Genomic DNA, 25,407 nt, shown 5'->3' on the forward strand with positions numbered 1-25,407 from the left:
ACCTCTGAGCCGGCTGCCAGGGAAAAAAGGCAGGTGCTCTGGCCTGGTGGAACCTGCACTGATTTCGGAACCAAGGTCAAGCTGAACCAAAGGCCCTGGAGGTTCTGGGCTTATCCTCCGGCAATTTGTAGACCTTGTCACCTAGGGACTTGAGGGCTTCCAGATCATCCCCAAACAAGAATTTTCCCTTAAAGGGAAAATTACTCAAATGGGCTTTAGAGGAAACATCGACCGACCGACCAGTTACGGAGCCACAAAAGCCTTCTAGCTGAGTCTGCAGACGCCATGGTGTGGGAGGAGGCCCGAAGACGATCATATAAGGCGTCCGTGGTGTAAGCCACAGCAGCCTCCACTCTATCCACTTGCTCCGCTTCCGCCAGAGGCAACTCTTGCGTGGTGAGCAACTGCTGCACCCATCGAAGTGTCACCCGTTGTATGAGGCTACTGCACACTGCCACTCGAATGCACAGCGCCGAGACTTAAAAGATCCATTTGAGAAGGACCTCAAGCCTTCGATCCTGCAAATCCTTAAGAGCAGCAGCCCCTGCCACCAGAATGGTCGTTCGCTTGGTGATGGCAGAGACCACCGCGTCCACCTTAGGGATCTTAAGGACATCCAAGGAATCGTCCGGCAACGGGTAGAGCTTCTCCATAGCCCGCCCTACCCGAAGGCTTGTCTCGGGAGTCTCCCACTCTCGGGTCATGAGCTCCAGTAGCATTGGATGAAAAGGAAATGGAGCCCAGAAAGGACAGGATCCACTGTGGTAGGCTGCGCACTTGGTTGCAGAGCCTCAATACCTAGTTCCCCCCAGTACGTGAGGAATCAAAGGATCCAGCTCTTCCCTCCGAAATAACCGGAGCACCCGCAGATCATCCCCCTCCACCGGGGTGGACCCATCAACAACATCCCCCGTCCAAATTCCCGAGGAGCGGGTCCTGCGAAGGTGGATCCGTGGGAAAGGAAGCCGGAACGAAAGACAGAAGTCCTAAGGGGTCCGAAGATGCCCGGCCTGGCCTCCCCCTAGGGGCATTCGACCCCTCTGAGAGAATCTGTAGCCTGCGATTCTGCCTCAGCCTCTAAAAATGCTTTATGCATTAAAAGTACAAATTTCGATCAAAAGGAATGCTGGCCCTTTAAGGCCCCCTTCCCCGCGGGGGGATCAGGAGTCAGAGAGGAGGCGGGCACCTGAATCGGAGGCCTAACAGGGCTCAGGCTTGGCGAGGAAAGCAGAGGATGAGCCGCCCCTCCCCCTACATCCAACACGGGAGATCGTGGTGCAGGCAAAATGGCTGCCGTTCCCGTGCTTGACGGGGACCCGGCCGCCCGAGCCCAGCCGCAATCTTTTGCCTGCACCATGAGAGTGCTCTAAAATTGCCTCTGAGCTACTCCCAGACGGTCCTTCACTGCCGGGGAGGCAACGCAGACACAGACCATCGCGGGAGAGTCGGACCACCGGCTCCCCACATGCTGAGCATGAAGAGCCCCACGGCATCCCTGAACTGACAAAAATGAAAAAGTGAGAAGGAAAACAGTGAAATTGCCCCTCCAGAGCCCTGGGAACCTGTGCAGGGAAAGAATGAAACAATCTTAGCACACCCCGTCAATAAAACAGCACAGGAGGCAGCACTCGAGGGATTCCCCCATCTCAGAATGCAAGGGGGAGGGACCGGCCCACCGGTTAATCCCCCTACTCACCGGGATCAGAAGCATCTCCGGGGAAACGGCTATCGGCGTGTCCAACCCCAGCCGTGCCTCAACCAAGGTCAGAGCCTTGGGAGATCTGAGCTGTTCCTCTAAATTAAACTAATACCGGTCTGTTTCTTTTTTTTTGTCAACTAATTTGATTTAGCCAGAGATTCAATAAGTGAGGCTAAAAACCTCTGGAGAAGAAAACTCTTTAGCCAAAACCTCCCCCCCCCCCCCCTTTTTTTTTTTTTTTTTTTTTTAAAGGATCAAGACCGCAGGTTCTGTCACCCTTATCTGCTGGAGTCAGAGAAATACTGAAGGATCACAGGTGACACACCAAGTTAAGAGGGGGGTGCCTTTCAGCTTTTTTCTCTGACTCCCTCCATCTGCTGGAAGGGAGACAACCCAGCGGTCTGGACTGATCCTGGTACGTACAGGGAACAAGCATTTTCAAATGTCACTGCCTCTTGGCTACCAGACTCAGATCCCCCTCCCTCTACAGCCAGACCCTGTATCCAAAATGCCATACGCATTTAAAATGTGCGTCCAGCCTGTGCTGTGCACATTTTAACTCCTGATGCATTAGCATATTAACTTACTGCATCAGGAATTTTAAAACAAAGTAATTTGTGCTTTAGGAATTATGTGCTAAATTTCAGCACACAGTTTGAACACTCAGCTTTCTGCACCAGCCTGTTAAGGAGTTAGGCACTTTGACGAACCTAAATGAAAATCTCCTTCTGCTGGGAAAATAAAGAGCAATCCTAAATTTAGGTAGCTAAAAAGTGAGTGGGATCGGGTACAATGAAGTAAGAGAAGAATAGATAGCAGTCCTAATTTAGGAGTCTTAATTTTAGGTTTCTAAAGGTAAGAGAATGTTCATCCAAATCTTAGACTCCTAAATTTGGCTGAAAATGTGTCTACCTTTTGACGCTTAGGTTAGGTGCTCAGCTTTCTTTGAATGTCAGTACAATAGTAACTGAACAGCGTATAGAACAGCTATCACTTAAGATTTTTAAGACCAAGCTAGACAGACATTTTTCAAGGATGATGGAGGTCCAGTGATCTCACCAGAACACAGGAGGACAGACTATGGCAGTGATTCTCAACGCAGTTGTTGGAACCCAATCAGGCCAGTCCTGTTTTCCCAGATATTCTCAATCAATATGCCAGAGATAGATCTGCATGCAATGTCTCCATGGTATACAAACAAATATATCCTGTGCATGTTCATTACGGATATCTGGAAGATCAAATTGTCTGGGTCGGTTCCAAGGGCTGGTTGGAAAACACTGGTCTAGATGACCTTCTCAAGGTCCTCGCCTGAATCAAAAGGTATCGATCTCTATATATCTTTTTTTTCTAATTATGGCTACTAGAAAATCTATAATTCTTATTTTATAACCTTATAGTTCCATCTCACCTTTCTTTGTGTTTTTGAACTCTGCCACCTAAGGGCCACAAGCAGGTCTGATTTTCAGGGTAATAAACTATTCAAATTCGTCTTGAGTATAGTTTCCCATATGGAAACTGATCTTATAAGATCACTGTGCATAGGTGCATCCCCCATCCTGACCCACCCATTAATTCTTGACATTAATTCTAGACAGCCGGCGCCATCTTAAAAAAAATGGCGCAGGCCATCCATTGCTCCTACCATGTGACAGGGGCCGGCCAATGGCACTGATAGCCCCTGTCACATGGTAAGGGCAAAGGGCCATCAGCGCCATTTTGATTAGTGGCAGCTGACAGCCCGAGAGGGGGACATCGCTCCTGGTACCCCCGCTGGACCACCAGGTACTTTAGGCAAGTTTGGGGGGGGGGGGGGGAGGATTGTAAATAATTAGATCTGAAGGGTTGGGGTGGGGTTTTTTTTCTGTGTGCCCTTTCTTCTCCCCCCCCCCCCAAAAAAAATAAGAAAACCACACAATTTCGTAGGGTTTTCCTATCATTTTTAGGGACCCCCGGTACATGACGAATTATGAAATATCGTACGATATTTTGTCATAAAAATGATGCACATCCCTAGAGGATATTATTGGGCATGTTTAAAGCTACCCTGCCATTTGGTCAGTGCCTATGGTCACCAGCTGACAATCTTTTGCCTTGGTTCCTGGAGGGAAACACAGTCTCTAATGTTTAATGATGCATTTTTTACCCAGAGATTCATATAGCAGATGCCATAACCCTGGGCATACTCTTATGTACCAAAGGAGGAAACAGTGCATCAGGACTTGGTCACACGCCTCTTGTTTTCAGACTGTGTGTATGGAAATACATCTGACTATTCTTTATGAATTTCCTAAAAGCCAGCCACTCACTGACAGCATCTGCTTTAACTTGCTACTTATGATGAACTCCCTAGAGTTCAATGAATGAAAACTTTCTGCAACAGAACTGCAGAACAACTGGAATCTGTGCCAGAAATTGTGAATTGCGTAGCTCTCGAAATGGCCTAACTCAGTTTTCTTTTGCTATGCAGTACACCTCTTTGGCAATAACCGCTGTGCTAAGTTTAGATTCTGGGGATACTTGTTTTCTGGATTTCCACTGCTTTAACGTTGTGCACTATTCTGTCTAATAGTGTAGGTTCGTGTGCATTGTCTGTGTTGAGTTCTTTCTACACAGTACTGCTTGCAAGTCTAATCTATAAGCAATCTAATGCTCTTCATGAAGCTTAACAGGCAATATATAACTTTTGGTTCACAGAAGCTATCATCCAGAAATCAAAGTAAAATATTTCTGCTCAAACAGAATGGCGTTCTTGCATCCTTACATAAACCAGGTCCCCACTGATATGTTTCACTATGTAAACCACCCTAATCATATCTGAAAGGAAGGTATATAAATAGATACAAATTCAACAAAAAGTTGAAAGACTTTATCCTGATACGTGATATTCAGTAATCCAGGCATACCTTCATTGGCCTTGCAAACAGTTGGATTTGGGTTTGACCGAGGAAAGGTCAGCAGATTGCTTAAATTGACTCCAGTCTGGGTACATTTGTAAGGGAATCCTCTTCTGACAGACAAGAATTGCTGGATTTGTCCTGACCCTAAAGCTGGTGGAAAAAAAATTATACTTTGGTTTCTCTTCATGAACTTTTAAGAGTAGCAGAATACACAGATTTTATTTAATAAGGCTGCAAATCGCATCAAGGGTTTTTGGAGAAATAACAGTCTTTCAGGGAGAAGAAACAAAGAGAGAATAGAAAAAAATTAAATAAGATACAAAAAGAGGTATGAAAAGACAATGATACTATTAAATTACTTACAAAAGAAAATCACCCAGCTGCATGCCACATCTCTGGCAACCTTCCAAACCTGTCTAAAGACTACAGAACCTCTCTCAAATGACAACTGAGAACCCAAAATATTTTGCAAGGAAGAGTCATCATCCAAGGTCAAATTTAAACTTACCTATTAATTTGTATCTTTATGTCCCACCAGACCAGTCTAGACATGTGGGTTATGCCGCCTTACCAGCAGCTGGAGACAGAGGTTTCCCACTTTGGATGAATTTCGTATTCAAACAAGTGGGTAATAAATCCAACTAATTGGATGCTATCGGCCTCACTCTATATAGCCTGGTGCAGCAGAGGATCTTCTCAATATACTCCTGTCAAAGCTGGCTAAACAACTCACAAACATTCTAATTATCTTAACCTTTCCTCAGAGCCCCAACCAAGGATTGTTTGCTATTCCTTAAGCCAGGCACCTTACATACAGGGAAGGACAACCTGGGGCATCGATTTAACATATTAACAATATACAATTAAAAATAGATTACATAATAAAATACATAAAATTAAAAACAAAATATTAATACACAAACAAATACATTGTAATTAATAAGTCGACCCACAGACTTCTTTTTTTCATTTCTACTCAATATCATTAGCCACATCAATTATGGACCACTGCATATTCACTCAATAACAGCCACATCAAATATCAAAACAGTGAGACATAAACCAAGTTTTCAAATTTCTTGTAAACTTTTTTTTATATCAGTTTCTTCTCTTAATTCAAGGGGGATATCAATCCAAAGTACTGGAACACTACCACCAAATGATCTTAACAAAATAAAAATAATAAAATCAATTTATTCCAACCTTTCTCCTTGGCACACCAAACAGCAAGTCCCTGAAAGCTTAGCTGGCTTCTGGATGGGATTTGGACTGGCAGGACTCAAGAAAAGGAAATTAACAGGTAAGTTTAAATTTCACCTTTCTTAATTGTTCTCCCAGATCAGTTCAGATGTGTGAGATGTACTTAAGCTGTATGATCAGGCCAAGCAAAAGCCAAGGCTGCTTTCAGGATGCCTGCACAAAAAAATTAATCGCTTTTGACTTAAACATGCAACTTATAGTGCTCAGCGGAAGAGTGCAATGAGGCCCACATTGCTGGCTTGCAATTATCTTCTGGTGGAACCAACCTGTACTGTGCCCATGAAAAGGTCTGAACCCTAGTCAAGTGAACCCTCAATCCATCTGTCCAGAACCCGCAACCCTTCCCTAAAGGCCAAGACAATTGCTTCTTTAATCCATCTGGCAACAGAGGCCTTGGATGCTGCCTCCCTTTTTTGTGGCCCACAGAACAGAACAAGCAGTCCGTCAGACTTTGAGAAGAGAGTAGTGACCTTCAGATAACACCCCCAGACACAAGCTCTCACCCGTGCATCCATTCACACCCCCAGACACAAGCCCTCACCCGTGCATCCATTCACACCCCCCAGACACAAGCTCTCACCCGTGCATCCATTCACACCCCCCAGACACAAGCTCTCACCCGTGCATCCATTCACACCCCCCAGACACACAAGCTCTCACCCGTGCATCCATTCACACCCCCAGACACAAGCTCTCACCCGTGCATCCATTCACACCCCCAGACACAAGCTCTCACCCGTGCATCCATTCACACCCCCAGACACAAGCTCTCACCCGTGCATCCATTCACACCCCCAGACACAAGCTCTCACCCATGCATCCATTCACACCCCCAGACACAAGCTCTCACCCGTGCATCCATTCACACCCCCCAGACAAGCTCTCACCCGTGCATCCATTCACACCCCCAGACCCAAGCTCTCACCCGTGCATCCATTCACACCCCCCAGACACAAGCTCTCACCCGTGCATCCATTCACACCCCCCAGACACAAGCTCTCACCCGTGCATCCATTCACACCCCCCAGACACAAGCTCTCACCCGTGCATCCATTCACACCCCCAGACACAAGCTCTCACCAGTGCATCCATTCACACCCCCAGACACAAGCTCTCACCCGTGCATCCATTCACACCCCCAGACACAAGCTCTCACCCGTGCATCCATTCACACCCCCAGACACAAGCTCTCACCCATGCATCCATTCACACCCCCAGACACAAGCTCTCATCCAGGCACCCATACACACCCACATACACAAACTCTCACCAAAAACTTCTTTCTTCACTGCAGTGATGGGCTCCAGTTCCACCGTGGCTTTACTCCGGTGGGCCTTCTTTATTCGCCACCACTGGGATGGGCTCCCATGGTGGCCTCTGTCGGGGTCGGGTTTCCTCTTCGCCACCACAGAGATGGGCTCTTGTGGTGGCATTGCTTGGTCAGGGTCGGGTTTTCCTCCACCGCCACGGGGATGGACTCCCGTGGCGGCCTTGCTTCGTCGGGGTTTGACACTGCCATTCCTCCCAACCCTGGGCTATGTGATGCCTACCTCACCGGCCAATCAAAGGTTTCCTCCCTTCTTCCTACTCATACTGGCTGGTAGAAGGGGGAGGCGGCTTCCGACTGGCCTGCGTGGGGGCAGGCAGAATGAAGAAGGCTTCCCATTGGGCAGTGGGGGTAGGAAGCAAGGAGGCTTCCAATCGGCCCGCGGGGGCTGGAAAAAGGGAGAAGGAAAGCACAACGGGGCAGTGGGACACCGGGAGACGTGACACACCTGCTGGTGTTTGGTGACACACTGGTTAAGAATCACTGTTCTAGACAGACTCCACTGAGACAATGCTAAATTTCAAGTTAAGTTGCTCCCATTTTCTGGAGTCATTGTATAAGTAAAGGTCTTTAGAACATGTGGTTTCTAATAATCATTTAAAATCTTTTGCATCCTTATGGTTTGCCTGCTCACCAGTACTTCTCATGGCTCCAACTTCAGCGTTTTTAGCTTTGCCTGACTCTCCTCAATTAATGTGTGATGTGGTTTTTGCCTCCACTAAGCCTGTAACTGGTTTCTATACATTTTTGAAACAAACAGTTCCAGGTGTGTGGGCATTGAGAAGGTATGGAAAAATGATGCCGGTGCAGAGATGGAGCCTGCTCAGAAGTCCACATTCTGGGATAAGACGATTCGTATATCACAGGGGAGGCCAACCTCTCATGCACTAAGAGCCAAATAACCAGAATGCACAGTACCAAAGAGCCTCACAGTCTCAACAAATATGGGGTGTTGGTGGGGATAGGGGTCCTGTGATGAGCAGGAGAGGGAGGATGATATGGTGTTATCTGTTGGAGACCCTTCTTCTCCAATATAACCAATAGTATTCTATAAGTTCCCCCAACCTGCCCACCAGTCTCCCTGTCACAATTCCCTCATCTTATCCTAACCAGGATTTCAATCCTTTCTTGATCCCACCGGCTTCTTTCAATCTTCCAACCAATCTTTCATTCCCCCCACCCTGTCTCTACCAATCAAGTCCCATCCTTTTCTCACCAGTCTTAATCTCTCTTAAAATTCCACCATCCTGTCCTCATCAGTTTCTCTCAATCCTCCCACCACTTTCTCTCAATTCTTTCACCAGTCTCTCTCTATCCCAATTCTCCAACCCTGTTCCCACCAGTCTGTCAATCCCCCCCTCCCACAACCCTTTCCCCAACAGTCTCTTTCTCAGCTGCTCCAGCATAACATTCTCCCAACAAGAGCAATGATTGAGGCTTAGCATCCCAAATATAAGATTTCCTACACAGCCCTTTGCGCTACTCCCCCAATCCGGCACCATCTGCACCAATATCTCCATGCCCCCATCCTCCTGTCACTGTTTCTTTGACTGAACGCCCCTTCTCCCCAGTAGTTTTTCTGGCTCCCTCATACATACCATTGACCTTTTTTTTTTTTTTTTTTTTTTTTTTTTTTTTTAATAACTTCACCTTTATTGAGTCAAAAGAAAATATAAAGGCACGTGGTCACAACAATCAAGTAAACAAAAACATTCATAAAACAACGGCTTAACCTTGACATAAGAGAGCCAATACAGGTAGCCCAGTGACTCATCAAGTTTTTCCAAAGATAGCAAAGTATATTAGAAAGATAGATGAGAAAGCCCCACCACAATCACACACACACAACCATATCCAAACACACCACCCCAAACATAACCCATAGGGAGACTGGAGAGTTCCAATCCAGTACCTCCAAGCAATGGCCAGCAGGCATAAAGAACCCTCTTGCGGTAACCCCCTGAGCACCGAAACATCTGTAGTGGTGCAAAGTATGGCCTATACAACTTATGCAGCAGGTCTGACCTTATGCCAAAGTATATAATAACCCCTCCGTGCAGAAAAAGACCTCAGCGAAGCAGCCTCTTTTTTTTTTTTTTATGCATTTCAAACTTCACTTGCTGCTACATCACTGAGCAGACACCAGGATCTCTTCCAACCTCCATTTAATTAAATAGACTTTTTTGCCAAGAGGAGAGCTATCGCAAGAAATTTTTTTAGCACCAGAAGGCAAAGCAGACCTTCCTCCCCAGAGGCCCAGCAATCCCCGACCAGGGGACTTGACAGCCCACAACCCTCTCTCTTTACTCCAAAAGGGTTGCAACTTTGTACACCCCGTAAACATATAAAGGGTCCCCTGAGAGACCTTACACTTCAAGCAGAGAACTGAGTCCCACACTTTCATTGTAACACCCAGGACCCGGGAGATATGCGTTCTATGAAGAAATTTGTACTGAATTTCCCTCATGTTAGCCGAGATAAATTGCTGATACACTGCCTTAAAGGCCTGAAGCAATTGTTCAGCAGCATTAGGAACCCCCAGATTTTCACGCCACAACATCGCTAAGCGCTGTAAATGCGGGGTAGGCAGGAGCTCTCAAATAACTAGACCAAATCATAATTTTATTAAATTTAGCCAGCATTTCCAAAAAGCTCTCCTCCTCATCAGTCAAAAGAACACGGGAAATATCGTGCACATAGACAATGGAACAATAATGCCGAGCTTATAAATAAGCAAAAAAAATGAGACCGCGGGATATCCCATTCCTCTCTCAGTGATCAAAAGAATACAGACAGGAAGACTCAAGAGACCCTCCAAGTGAGAGAGGTTGTAAAAGCCTTTAAGAAGCCAGTCCCAAAAAAACAGAGCTGCCCAAGCCAGGCAAAAAATCTGGGTTCCCCACCCATGTCAAAAAATGGAGACCACAGAACTGCAACCCAGAAAATCCGGCCACCAATCTCACACCCCACGGGCTGCAGATAGCCAAAACACCCTAAACCGCAAGGAAGAAAGCTTAGCTGGGCGTAAATGTAACAAGTTAATAGGTCAATAAGGGAATACCCTATCCAACATCAATCTTGGAATGAAGAGAAGCCCATTCCTGAACATAACAAAGAAGAACAGCAACGTTATAAATCCGCAGGTCAGGAAGACTGACCCCCCACAACTCCTACCTAAGCAAAGCACATCGAAATGTATGTGGGCACACTTGCCTTGCCAGAGATAGTTGCACATGAAACAGATTAATAGATTGTGCCTTTAGCCAAAGAGGAAGCATCTGCAGAAGGAAGAGCAGTTTAGGGAGTATCAGCGTTTTCAAAGCACAATGACCCATCAGGGAGGGAGGGGAGGGACCCTATGCAATAATTGTTTGAGGCTCTGCAAACAGGCATCAAAGTATAAAGATATCCTGTGCCGCAGGATCGTCATGATGATCGGAGAGAGACAGAATTGCCGATGTGTGCATAGTATCTTTCAGTGCATCAAATACATTGGAGAGCATTGTTCATTAATCACACTGCGGCACAGGATATCTTTTTTGACTCGAGACCATTTGATGTATATTTATATTTGAAACCAGGACACTCAGAAACTACAAAACGATAAAAGCTGAGCCCCTGACGCAGCCCCACTGAAAGAGGGCGAAACTCGGCCTGAGTTGGGCTTGTTTGAAAATTTGTGTCTCTGTCCAATAAAGGAATCCAGATCGGACATTTGGCTTCTAATTATATAAGAATACTGGGCCTGCTTGAAAAAATGGAGGGGAATGACTATTACATTTCTCTCAAAATGGTTCCTGGATATACCGCAGTTTGCCTGCCCTAAAGGCTCCATAAAAATAGAGCACATCGGGCACTTGCCCCAGGCTCCTCCTCTGCTGGTCGTCTTAGGGCGATGATAGTGAAGCTCCAGAGCTTTAATGGTAAGAGTAATTTTGAATGCGAGATAACGCCTACCAAGAGCACCATATTACAATATTTCAGAACTTCACTGCAGATTTATAGTGTAAGCACCATGCTTTCCTGGCTGCGAAGCGCAAACTACAGCAGCTATACATGATACATGCCATGATTCACCCTGTCCATTTGCGTGTTTTTACAAATGGCAAATGCTGCTCTTTGATACTGATAAGGTCGTTTAGACGTAGATACAAAAAGAGAAATCAAGATCTGTCCCCACGGCACACTTGTTTACGATTAATTGCAGCTGCAGCAGTGCTTATATTTCATCAGAAGAGACAGGTTAAGGTCAGCTTGATGACTTGCATCTGATTTTTGCTGTGGAGGCAGCTCAAAATCAGGAAATAGCTTCAGTGTTGGCACACAGTGTTATGCAGTTTATATTTTCTGGGACATACAAGGACTACTCATTTTTTCACTCTCTCTTCTGATAATCGCTGGCCTTAGTATTTGTCAAGCCTGCAAGGATAGACAGCCGGAATTCGAATCGACTACCTTAATCAAACTGTTAGTCTGCTTGAGGCACTTCATCTGTCTATTTTATTTTCTAAACAGGCTTTGATGCTTTTAATGCAACTGCAACATTTTCCCCCTCTTAGACGGCAGGGGAAAGAGAGGAACTGGATTTAGACAACAACCGAGGGCCCCTGCTTTCATGGTCTGGGATACTGATACGAAAATATAAGGGAAAAAGCACAGGACTGCTTCTACAGCCAAGTCCTAAAAGACACGAAGAAAGTGTGCATGGGGGTAACTTGCTGGTGCGGCAGTTATTACCCTTAACCAATAATCCTCGATACCTTTGATGCAAGCCCAACATTGCTCTCTGCTTCAACGGCAGAGGAAAAGAGACAACAACCAAAGAGGTTCCTGACTTTTACCATCTGGGAAATTGATAAACATGGGGGTAACCAGCAAACAGTAGCAGTTACTACCCTTAACAGAAGGCATGGAATTTCTACCCTTAACCAAATAAGCCTTGATGCTTTTGATGCAACTGCAACATTGCTCTCCTCTTCGAAGGAGGGGATGGGGGGGGGGGGGGGGTGTGAAAGGAAAGAGGAATTTGGATCCAGAGACAACCAAGACGAGCCATGAGCTTTTACAGTTTGGGGAACTGATGTGCAGACATTAAAGAAAACACGCAGGACTGCTTCTACAGCCAAGTCCATAAGCAAAACTGACTGATGCATGGGGGTAACCTGCATGGCGAAGTAGATACTACTACTATGGGAAGCTTGCTGAGCAGACTGGCTGGATCATTGGTCCTTTTCTGGCGTCATTTCTATGCTTCTATGAATGTTTATGTAAATGTTCTCCCTGGTCTCATGCTATTTTGATTATAAAGATATGTTGGGTGCACTAGGAGTCTGGCGAGATATGAAGCCAGGGATGTGCTGCTGATGGAGTGCAGACGAATGGATAGCTTCATAACAATTTTGTGGCTGGGACTTCACGCTGAGCCATTGTTTGGTATTTGTATGCTTTTATTTTTACAAGCACCTAAGAGCAATGACACTATGGCATACTCACCTCAATACGCAGTCAACCTGACATAACTTATTTTATTATTTGCAAATGAAATTATTGCTTTCTTTGGTGCCACTGTACAGCTTATTCCACTTTGCAATAGCTTCATTAATGTAAAGCTGATACATATCAGAACTTTATAATTGTGTGCAAAATGTTTTTTGTAATGGTGATCACGATGGGGGCGGTGTTACGATCCTGCTCGTGGAGCCCATCCCGCGAGCAGGCCACCTACCGCTTCACTCCGATCCACATTGATGCGGCCTATGCCACCCCAGACTGCCGCTGCTTTGCGGCCCAACACCGCTCTCATGGCAGAAAGGGCCACTGCCATCCCTCTCCGCGGCTGGGAAGCCACTGCTGCTCCTATCTTCACGGCCTGGGATGCCGCCGCTGACTCCACCTCAGCGGCAGGGAAGCTGCCACCGGGATTCCTACTAGTGGATGGAAGCCGCTGCCGGCGCTGCCTCCATCTTTGCAGCCTTGCGCCACCGCCAGGAACTTTGCCACGGCACGAAGCTGCCTCCAGCCTGGCTCCCCATGTGGCAGGACACCGCCGCAGGCCTCTGCTCTTCTGGACTCTCCCTAGGCACGGGCATGTGCCTCTTCTTCTGTATTTAAAGGGCCAGCGGCGGGAAAAGTCCTGCAGCCCTCAATGATGTCAACAGCCTTTGCCTGGATCAGCCCTATAAAAGGGCTCTGCTTCATTCCCTCAGGGCCTTCAGATCTGGTCAGCACAGTGGTGTGTGGTCTTCTTCTGGTCCAAGTCCTCCATGGTCTTCCTGTGCCTTGATGGATCTTCATTTCATGTTCTTCATATTCCTGAATTTCTTCTCCTTGATGTTCCTGGTCTCGTCCCTCGTTGGAGCTCCTTCGTCGCTTGTTTCATGGTTCTGATGTTCCAGATGTCCAGTTCTCCAGATGTTCTGTGTCCAGAGGTACCATGTTCCACGTTCCTGATGTCCAATGTTCCTCTCCTGATTCCATCCGTCTCAACTTCAGCTCTTCGTCCAGTTCCTAGGTCCCTCATCTGTTCACCTTTCCTGGTGTGCCACCGTTGTGGTCTGTTACCAGCCCAAGCCTCCGGAAGACTGTTTTTAATGCCAGCTTCTGAATTCTGAGTCTTGAAACCTGAGTCTTGAATCCTATCCTGGTCTTCGGAGTTTCTTGTGCCTGCTTCTGTCCATGCCTAAGACTCTACCAGAACCTGCACCGCTTCAGCGTAGTCCGAGACCAGCCATGGGCGGCTGTGTAGGGCACTCTGCAATGCAGCACTTAACTAGTACTTTCTCCTGAATCCTCGTCTGAGACCTCCGAGTTACCTGAGTCTACGTCTGAATCCTCCGAGTAACCCGAGTCTACGTCTGAGTCTTCTTGTTACTGCCCTCAGCCTCTGTCTGGTCTCAAGCACTTGTCATTCCCTAGCGGCGGGTCCAGAAAGGCTATCGAGTGGCTGGAGGGCTACTCTCGAGGCCAGCATTGCGTTGCTGGGTCTCATTGGTGCGTGCAGGTCCAGTGGAGGGCTGAGCCTGCCTTGCTCCTATTCCAGTTGTTCCTTGCCTTCAGTCCAGCCTTGTTCCTGCTCTGCCCGTGCTGGTACTCTCACCTCCCATGGTGTGTGTCTTGGAGCTCCTCCCTGAGCTGACCCGTGGCCCAAGGGCTCACAATCCCCCTTGAGAAGCGACTGCGCCTCCGTGACTCGCAACAGGTGGCAGTAGGGGGGCTCTGCCCTCATAGTCTCAAAGGTTTTCCCACCAGAGAGATGCAGGATTCACAAAGGGTTATGGGAGGATGGGTTAGGTGGGAGTGGTTGGTGGGGGAGTTGTGTTAGGAGGTTTGCTCTTCTATGCTTCTGTTTTTTTTAGGCCCAGAGCTGGGGTTGAAGCCTAGAATAAATAAAAACTACTGACATTTACTACACAATGATACTAAGCAAATAGGGGCAGATGAAAGATTAAAATGGCATATGTACTGTCTGTATTACTTTGGTAGTACACAAAGTAAACACTTGGGAGAAATGGTTGCTGGGATATTACGCTCATGGGATGTATATGATTGGTTTGTGGATGCAACTCTGGACTTGGTATGTTTACTTTAGTTAAATGTATCTTGCTGATCATGCAAGGTATCTTTATCCTTACTACAAGGAAACAAATACTGCAGTTTGCCTATAGGCAGACAGCTTAAATATTAATGCTCCAGAAGACCAACCTCCAAGAACAAGAGCACACATAAAGCTAAAATACAGATGGGTTGGGTATGTATTCTCTGCTTCATATAGTAACAGGAGCAGGGCATGTGTACTTTAATACATAAAAATGTATCTATCACAATCCATAATTCTGTGAGTGACCCTAAAGGGAGATATGCTATCTTGACATGTACTTGATATTCTGTTGTGTTTGTGCTGTTAAATATTTATGGTCCGAATACTAATCAGTGCAGTTTTATCAAAATCTAGCGGATAAATTGGCTAAGCTCACTGTGGATAAAATTTATGGGGCGGGGCACTGGAAAGTATGCTTGGATTCCATTATAGATAAAATTTCTCATCCTAGAAGCAGGTATGAGATTGCTGCTGAACTTGGGGGACTGATGGGCTCTTTCCAGCAGGTTGATGTCTGAAGGGAACACCACCCGATCAGGAGGGATTATACTTTTCACTCTCCCAGACATAAAATGTATAGCAGGATTGATTTTTTCCTGTGCACAGCTAGTCCCTTCAGTGTCAGACAGTGAAATTTTAATCTGTTCCCTGTTAAATCACCACCCAGTGGAAATTACACTAGACCTTGGAGTCCTTTCTCCTCGTATTCTATCTTAGATACTTAACCCTAGCCTTGACTGGGGATATATAATTCCTAGTGGTGCTTAGGGACAATATCACTGAGAACTACAGGCATAATTCCTGAGAGTGACTATACACCAGCCCTATGTTGGGAAGCATTTAAGGCATATTTGCTGGAAGAATAGCAGCATTTGCCAGTGCAAAAAAGAGCACAGGCAAACCCTTAAGTTGGAATAGGAAAGTTGTGATTTGGAAGGTCAGCATATACTTGATTGTGCCTCTACTACCTTGCAAAAATTAGGGAGTGTTAGGCAGAAACTAGCATTATTAGAGATAGGGAAGATAGAAATGCCCTCAGATATACCAATATATGCTTCTATGAGCATGATAACAAAACAGGCACTCTGCTATCCAAAGCAGTTAAAAAGAAAAAAAAAAGTGTCCAAGGCGCATCTACTGAAAATACAGAACAATGGGGGTGAGATTACATATAACCTAAAGGAAATAGAACATGTAAGGTGAAGCACCTTAGGAACCTTTACTCCCAACAAAAGGGGGCCAATGTGTGGGATGTGCAGGACTTCCTTGATTCGTTAAATCTACCTGCATTACAAGACTCACTTAGGGAACTGCTTATGGCTCCCATTTCACTCTTGGAAATTCAGTCAGCAGTCAAAGACTTAACTAAAGGGAAATGCTCCAGCCTGGATGAATTCCATGTTGATTTTTTATAAGAAATACTTACCAGACCTGGTGCCCTATTTATCACTACTGTTCAATGTCGCAGAGGTAGGGAGGTCTTCTCTGAGAGTGTTGGCTGATGCAAATATATCACCAATATATAAATCAGGTAAGTCAGAAGGATAACAGTTTTTATAGACCTATTTTGCTTTTGAACTGGGACCTTAAGATACTAGCAAAAGTGTTGAAGAAGAAGCTGGAGGTTATCTTACCAGAGCTGATTAGGGAAATGTCCCTGTATCCAATGCCAAAAGGTTTAACACTGATTTCATCATCATTCTCCTTGACCTCACAGTGGCATCTGATACACTGAATCATGAACTTCTTCTCTCTAGTCTACAGTTTATTGGTACTCAAGACACCATGCTCAAGTGGTTCACTTCCTTTATATCAAATCACTCTCAGCAGATAAATTTTAACTCCCACCATTCAGACTGGTACACCACAACTGGAGTACCACAAGGCTCCACATTATCCTCTGTGTTTAATATTTATCTTCTTCCATTATGTCATATACTATCAGATTTAGGCATAGATTTCAAAATCTATACTGACGATATACAGCAACTCATTCCCTACACTTCCTCCTGGGCACACACCTTTTCATTAATTACCATTTATATGGATACAATAAAAACCTGGCTCACATATAATAGAACTAATATAGTTATCAACCATTACAAACTCTTCATGTTCACCTCCAACACACTTTACATTTAACTCACACGCCATCTCAATTGTTACGCAAGCAAGTAACTTAGGTGCCAAAACTATCAATGTCAGAAAATATATCAAAATTAACAAAAACCTCATTCTACAAACAACCTTCTGAAAAGACTTAAACCTTTACTATTTCGGGATGATTTTAGACTTGCACTCCAAGCACTTATCCTTTCAGGATTAGATTACTGTAATTCCCTATATAATGGCCTTCCAGATTCAACACTTCGTCCGATTCACCTTATGCAAAATTCTGCTGCTCAACTCCTAACTGGTTCCAAACTTAAAGATCACATATCCCCTGTTTTGCTAAATCTTCACTGGTCATCCATCAAACAACAAATCCACTATAAAATCTTAACTTTAATATTCAATTTAATCCATAACCCATCAGCTATCTGGCTATGTATAACCCTTCGTTTATATCAACCCTTGCATCACTTATGGTCATTAGACAAAAACCTCCTTGAGGTTCCAACAGTTAAAATCGAGAAACTAGAAATGACAAGGAACGTGCTCTCTCAGTGGCAGGTCCTCTATTTTGGAATTTTCTCCCAACCTCTCTTATAATCATATCTAATCCAAAGGAATTTAAGAAAAAAATTAAACACATATCACTGTTGCATCACTTTCAATTTAACTTATACAGACTAATATCACCATCCCACCTATGCAATTTTCTTCAATATTTCGTTGTGTTTTGTCTTGTTTTAAAACATTAATTTTATTTAAATGTATTTTATTATTCATTACCTATGTTTTTATCTTCTGAACTATGTATGTGCTATCCAATTTGTAAACCACCTAGACCATACTATGTATATATGGTATATAAGAAACTTTAAAATAAATAATAAATACAATTTACAAGAACTTGTATTCCACTTTCATAACAAAACTTTTTTCAAAGTAGATCACAGCAATAAAACAGTAAACAGTCATTAAAGCTTAAAAAGACATCAAATTATTTAAAAGGTTGTTTAGCATATTGCATATGGCCAACCAGAAAGATTTATCAGGGATGGTAGCGTTAGACGCTGATAAAGCCTTCGACAGAATATCTTGGTCTTATCTCTTCACGGTTTTGGAAAAAAAGTCTGGGCTCCCGAGCAGATATTTGGAGTGGGTTGAAAGCAATGTACGAAAGGCCACAGGCACAGCTAATAGTTAACGGCTCACCTCTCCGGTTTTTTCCCAGATTGCTAGAGAAACTCTGCAGGGTGCTCATTGTCACTACTCCTGTTTGACCTGGCCATAGAACCTTTGGCAGTGGCAATTAGGCAAAGCAAGGTATGCAGCTAGAGGAGCAAGAGCATAAGGATTTCCCTTTACATGGATGATGTCCTTTTTATATGACCAATTCCCTAGAGTCTGGCCCAACCTAATGGAATTATTTACTATATATGGCCTATTCTCAGGCTATAAAATTTACCATATCCTATAGGCAGAAGAGTGGCAATTTCTGCTTGTATGACAACCTTCAAAGTAGCTAGAAATGGGTTTAAATACCTGGGAATATTTGCAACTCAGCGCCCTGCATGACCTCTATAGAAAAATATTATGAAGTGGCCATAGGTCAAATTGAAAGGGTCATTACTAGCTAAGAGGACTTATTACATGGTCAGGCATGTGTAATATACTGAAGAAGGGTTTGCCAAGATTATCTCTCTTCCAAAATTTGCCATGTAATACCCCAGCTAGGTTTTTTGTTGAGTAGCATGGGTGAGGATTAGATTCAGGGGTGAAGGGTGACTGCTGAAGTTGGTAGTGCACCAGGAAAGGAGAAATTACTACTTACCTGATAGTTTCCTTTCCTCTAAGGAAGGCAGATCAAGATAATATTGGGATATACCAAAGCTACTCCCGAAGAGGGCGGGAGGCTGCCCACAGTGCAGACAACACTGCACGTGTGAAGGCTACACTTCAGAGCCCGAACATCCAAGTGACAATGCTTGGGAAGGTGTGCAAGGAATATCCTGTTGCTGCCAGGGAAATCTTAGCAGGAGAAAATAACCAACTCTCCGCACATGATACTGCCGGAGCTTTAGCGGAACCAGTTCTAAGTTACTTAGAGAAAGAAATCTCTGCATCTCCGTTATAGCTGCCCGCTTCGTCATATTCCTTTATCTTCACCATGAAGCATAAACAATCGATCCAACTACCTGAAAGACAAAACTGCAAGTATCTCATCCAATGCCACTTGACATCCAAGGCAGCCAAAAAATGACACCCACTCTCATCACTAACCCCCTCCAGTGTGGGAAGGGGAGGAGTGAGTCAAACTCCTGAAACCACTGTTGGCCAGAAGGCAGGCACAGCCTTAAACTATACCACCTCCGGAGTCACGCACAAGCCAGCTTATGGCAAGAAGATCTCACAGCTAGGAACCTATGTTGAACAGATTGCTATGAGAAAAAAAAACTGCCTGCAAAGCTAAGTAGCTGCAAAGGAGGCTGAAAACGGTTAACTTCCTTCAAGAACCCAGACACCTCGGTCCAGCAAAGACTCACCCTCTATCACAAGCAAGAGTTGCTACCTGAACCTTCAGGGTAATAAAGACCAAGCCTTTAAGCCAACCTTCCTTTCCAAAAGAAAAGGAATTTCTCCCTGAGAGGGCAAGGATCCCACTCCTCACCCCAGGCCTGGAATGTCTCAGACTGTAACATAAGCCAGAGAGATAGAACACCCTGCGGCCAAGAGCAAAGGGGAAATCACTGCAGAAGAATAATCACACTTCAGCAACAGAATCCTCTCAAGGGCCAAACCATAAGGCAAAGCCGATCCGGATCACTAAGTGGAAGAGTTCCTGGAGTAACTGATCTGTCCTAAAAGAAAGTGAGTGCATTGCCTACTAACAGCCTCTGTAGATCAGCAAACACGACTACCAGAGCCAATCTATAGATATCAGAAGTACAATTCTGGTATGGCTAGCAATCTTGTGAAAGATGTTATGGTCCAAGAGGGAAGACTTATAATATCCTACCCAGCGGACCCACCTTAACAGAAGCGCCAGAATTTTGCACTCTCGGAACACCAACTGAATAATTCGCACTAAACATGAGTGGAAAGGCTTCTGTTTTGCACAGATGAATGATGTAGACTACTGTCCACGCATTGCATGATAGTGCTGTAATTCGATGAGCTTCCAGCTCTCGAAGAAGCACAAATATGCTAGTTGGAGTACACGCTTTCCTAATTCCTGAGAGGGAACCCCATAACTCAGCAGGTTCGCATCTGATATGAGAAACATTTAACCCACGGTTCTCCAAAGAATCCCTTCCCTGAGATGATCCACTTGTAGTCACTACTGCAACTGGACCCTCACCGGCAGGAGAAAGTGAAACCACACTATGCACTCCTGTGACCGCAGATACCACCAGGAGCGCAACGTGCGCTGAAGAGGCTGCGAGCGAGCTTACTGACCAAGGACAATGTCCAAAGTGGCCGCCATCAACCCCAGGAACTGAACAATGAACTCCCGACTGCGACACTCTGGCAGAATTAGTCTGTCCCACTCCACATCAGCCGCACGCTGAAATACTCCAGCATCCAAGACTGTAACTATCTAGATACGTGCCTCCTTTGCACAGAGATACCAGTACTACCCCATGACCTTGTAGAAGGTTCATATGTGCAACTACCAGCCTGACAGATAATGCCTGGAAATGATAATGTCGCAGAATGGCCAAGCTCAAGAAACACTGATGTTCCTGGCAAATGCGTAGACATGCCACCATCAGAAATGAAGATGTGAGAAACTCCCTAACACCCAGTTTTCCTATGGAAGGAGTAAAAACAAATGACTCAACTTCCTTATGAATAGTAGAAAAAAAGGTAGATAGAGGCCTGCAATTTTCTTTTTTTTTGCAATCTGGGAACAAGCATGACGGCCTTCAAGTCCAACAGCATTCTGGTAGAGAGTTGCACAGAGAGATTACAGAAGCATCCAGAGGAATTCCAGAGCATAATTATCCCTCATGTCAAAGGCCCAGTGGTCCAACTAATCTGGACACACTTCTGAGCCAATAGGTGAGTCTTTGGACCTTCATTGTGAAGACTGAGGAGCTCCAGTACTGGAGGATGCCTCAGAAATGAAAACCCTAAAAGAGTAACTTTGTGGGACTGGATCTGGAGACCATAGCCACAGCTGGCGTGTAGCCGCAATCGTGTAAGCCACGTGTCTAGTGGTTGTCTGGACTATGTCACAGCCTACATCAGCTAAGAATGCGGTCCCCCCGGTTCCGTATTGAACTGCCATCGGATCCTGTTTCTTGTTTGTCTCTAGAGACAAGCAACTAGTCCACACTACCAAAGAGTAACAGGATGCAGTCTGCAAATGCATCACCATGGTTGCAAGATCTGCCTAAGGATAGTCTCAACCTATCCTGAGCATACAGTAGAGCAGAGCTTTCCAAAGTGTGTGTCGCAACACTTTAGTGTGTCGCCTGAGGTGTGCCGGTGTGTCGAGCAAGCCCGGTGCACGTGACACACCGGCAAGTGGGAGCCAATGCGGCCGCCGGTGGACCTCATCCCACTGGCGGCTAAGCAGTGAAGAATCGCTGTGCTGTGTGCCGGAGACACACAGCAGGAAGATCGGCAGGGCCGTGGTGGAGCTTACGTCACCACGGCCCGAAGATAAAGGTCACGCAGGTGCTCCTCCTCCTTCCTGCCCACGTGGCCCCAGAAGAAAAAATGTTGCCGGAGCCGCACGGGCAGGAAGGAAGCAGAGCATCAGCCGCGTGCAGAAGAGGAGCAGCGTTGTTGCAGCGTGCGAGAAGAGGAGGAGGCCCGGTACCAGGGTCCCAACCGCGGATCGGCCCGCGAAGAACAGGGACGCCGCTGCCGCGGATTGGCCCGTGAAGAACAGGGCCGCTACAGAGCCCATCCTGCAGCGACCCGTGAAGAGGAGCCCAGAGGTAAGAGAGAGGCTGAGGGCCCATAGAGTGCGTGTATGAGATGAGTTGAGAGATTGTGTGCCTGTATGAGATGAGTTGAGAGATTGTGTGTGGAGTGAGGACCTGAATGTTTGCAGAGACAGCATATGAGAGCCTGTGTGTGTATGAGAGAGACAGCATGTGCCAGTGAGAGCCTGTGTGTATGAATGATTGTATGAGAGAGCATGTGACAGTGAGTCTGTACTTGAGCAAGACAGCATGTGGGAGTGCAAGAGAGCCTGGGTGTGTGAGAGTCAGACACCATGTGCAAGAAAAACTGTGTATGAATGATTGTATGAGAGAGAGCATGTGAGTGAGAGCCTGTGTGTGTGTGAGAGAGAGAGAGAGAAAACATGTGAGAATGAGAACCTAACTATGTTTGAGGGAAGAAGATAGATGGAGAGAAAAGAAATAGAAAAAAAAAGACAATATGAAAGGAATTGGCAAAAAAAAATAAAGTGGAGGTGGAACAAAAAAGCCTGTGACCAACCGATTAGAAAACTAAGATCAGACAGCAAAGGTAAAAAAAAAAAAAATTACTTTTTACTGATTGGCACATGTAATCTTTGGTAATGTGCAAGAGTAGCACTTTCTCTATGCGGATCTCACAATGTACGAGATCAACATGGAGGAAGTGGAAACCCACGGGGCCTGCACAGAGGAGGCAGCAGAATGGGCTTCAGTGCCAATAGCAGCAATCAGCGCCTCCCAAATAGCCATGCGGCATCAGTGACAGGGGCAGCAGAAGAATGAGAGAGGCTCCAAGGTTGCTGGCAAAAGAAAGAGAGGGGGTCTGCCTTTAGTGTGTGCATGTGTATGAATGGGAGTCTGCCTGGGGGTGTATGTGTGTGAATGCATGGGTGCCTGCCTGAGGGTGTGTCTGTGTGTGAGAATGTATGGGGGTCTTCCTGGGGTTTGTATGTGTGAGAATAGGTGCCTGCCTGTGTGTGTGAGAATAAATTGGTGCCTGCCTGGGGGTCTGTTTGTGTGAGAATGAATGTGTGATGCCTGGGGGATGGTGAGGGAGTGGTGTGAGAATGACTGGGAGCTTGCCTGGGTGTGTGTGTATGTGAGGGAGCCAGAGAGAGTGAGAGCATGAGTGTGTATGAGAAAATCCAGGGGAGTAAGAGTTTGTGGAGGGGGGGGAGGGGGTGTGTGGAGGGGGAGAGAGTGTCTTAGAGCCTGAGAGTGTGTCAGTGTCTGTGAGAGAGAGAAGTTATGGTGGGTATAAGAGCAGGAATATGTATGTATGTGACAGTGTATGTGTGAGAGAGAATGGATATGTGAGTATGTGTGAGAGAGAGAGGATAACCTCCTAATCCTTGACAATATCAGGGTGACTGGAAATCAAGAGCTCCCACACGTATGGACAGCAGGGGCTTTTTAAAATCCTTATTAGTTTTAATTATTGGGTGTTATTTGATATGTGCTGTTTTTAAATATTTTATTGGTATTTGGGAAATTGTAAAAAATGTATATGGTTTTAATTAATAGAAATTATATTTATCAGTAGTTTTAAAATATTATTTTATTAGTATGGTTTTACTATTATAACTGATGCTTTATGTTTCTTGATTTTATTTGTTTTATGAGGAATGGTGGTTCTGTTTTTCCATTGTAAATACACAGAATCTGGCTTCTTGGGGGTTTCCATTTCAGTTTTTGTCTAATTTGTGCTGCTTTATTTTGTATTCTGTATTTGGTGAGGGTCTACCTCTGCTCTGTGTGTGTGTGACCATGATGAGAGATTCTGCTAGCATAGGGATCTATAGCAATCTGGTTTGTTTTGTTTCCTCAGTAGGTGGTGTATTGGTATTCTAGGACCCAGTGCAATATTTATCCTTGCTTATTCACAGGTAGGGTTATTGTTGTTTGAGTCCTTGGTGTTATTACTGTTATGTTACAATGGGATTGCACTATATATTTGGAGTGTCTTTTTTGCGAGGTTTTGTGTTAGTTCACAATGTGCCTGGCAGTGGAAGGTGTTTGTGCTGCTGTTACTGTGAGGTGACACCAGAATTTGAAAATATCTTTTACTCTGATGAGCTGTAAGGGAAACATCCAAGCTCCATTGTTTGGGGGAATTTCAGTGGATGCACAGAGTTACAGAACTGGAGGTGCAGGATTTATATTGACATTCTGTCCCTTCCTATAAATTCCAGACTTCACTCTCCTAGTGATATAGAATTAGTTGAATGAGGCTATCAAATAATTATATAGTGTGAAACTGGCCAGCTTTTTAAAATTACGCAGAAGACCCTTTGGACTTTTTTTTATAAACACCAAATACTCAAAAGCTGTGTTCATCCCATCAAGCTCATATATCTCATTAAAGAGGTAAATTGAATAACAATAACGTTTTATTATTGTTATTCATACATTAGAACAATAACATTAATCTTGGAATATTATATATTTTTAAAATAAATGAAAGGTTTTCACAAGATAAAATGTTTCATGACACAACCTATGTATATATTTAAGGAAACATACATAAATTGTCAAAATACATTTTGTTCGTTTAAACCTTTAACCTCTGGTTTGCTAGTAGACTGAATTACTGTGTCCCGAAATTATGTTTGTCTAAAAAGTGTGTCAACATGAAAAGTTTGGAAAGCTCTGCATTAGGGGGTCTATTCCCAAGGACACCTGTTGGCTTCTGGTTCCTCCCTGGCGGTTGATGTAGGCCACTGTTGTGGCGTTGTCCCAACATAACTGACAGCTTCTCCTCGGAGTCCTGTGACTGAATCGTAGGCAGACTAGCCTGACTGCCCGGGCTTCCAGTCAGTTGATGTTCCATCCCGACTCTTCCTTGTCCCATTGCCCCTGGGCCGTCAGTTCCTGACAGTGGGCTCCCCACCCTTGTAAGCTTGCATCCGTGGTGAGCAAGACCCAGGTCGGTGAGGATAATCTTACTCCCTTGCTCAGATGGTTTTCTTGTAGCCACCATATGAGCTGGGTCTGTACCTCCGTCAGCAACTGGAGGCGGACGGTGTAGTCCTGGGACATCAGGTTCCATCTTGACAGTAGGGAACGTTGTAGTGGTCGCATGTGGGCCCCTGCCCATGGTACGACCTCTAGGGTTGATGTCATGAGTCCGAGAACTTTGAGGTAGTGCAATACTGTGGGGCGAATGCCATTCAACAGTTTTCTCAGCTTGTCCATCAATTTACTTCTCCTTGTAACGGGAAGGGCGACCTTGTCCTGTTGGGTGTCGAACCAGACTCCCAGGTATTCTAGAGATTGGGAGGGCTGCAGACAGCTCTTTGTTGTGTTGACAATCCACCCAAGGTTTTGCAGCAGGTTCTTGACTCTGGAGGTCGACTGATCACTTTCTTCTGGAGATTTTGCTCTGATCAGCCAATCGTCCAGTATGCATGTACGAGGATTCCTTCTTTCCTCAGTGCCGCTGCCACTACCACCATGATTTTGGTGAAAGTCAAAGGGGCAGTGGCTAGTCCGAAGGGTAGCACTCGGAACTGGTAGTGGTGTTCCATGATCGCGAAGCGTAGAAAGCGCTGGTGGTCGTGATGAACCGGGATGTGCAG

The 25,407-nt window shown here is 45.3% G+C and overlaps 1 protein-coding gene across 1 annotated transcript in view; it reads right to left on the minus strand.

Moving 5' to 3' along the window:
• LOC115097614 overlaps positions 1–25,407 on the minus strand; it is an 85,272-nt gene that overhangs the window by 37,955 nt on the left and 21,910 nt on the right. The window contains exon 5 of the mRNA XM_029613554.1: positions 4,606–4,749. Coding sequence (XP_029469414.1) covers positions 4,606–4,749 — 144 coding nt within the window. The remainder of the gene's footprint in view (positions 1–4,605; positions 4,750–25,407) is intronic.

This window comes from Rhinatrema bivittatum, chromosome 8 (assembly GCF_901001135.1).
Source record: "Rhinatrema bivittatum chromosome 8, aRhiBiv1.1, whole genome shotgun sequence".
Lineage (NCBI taxonomy): Eukaryota > Metazoa > Chordata > Amphibia > Gymnophiona > Rhinatrematidae > Rhinatrema > Rhinatrema bivittatum.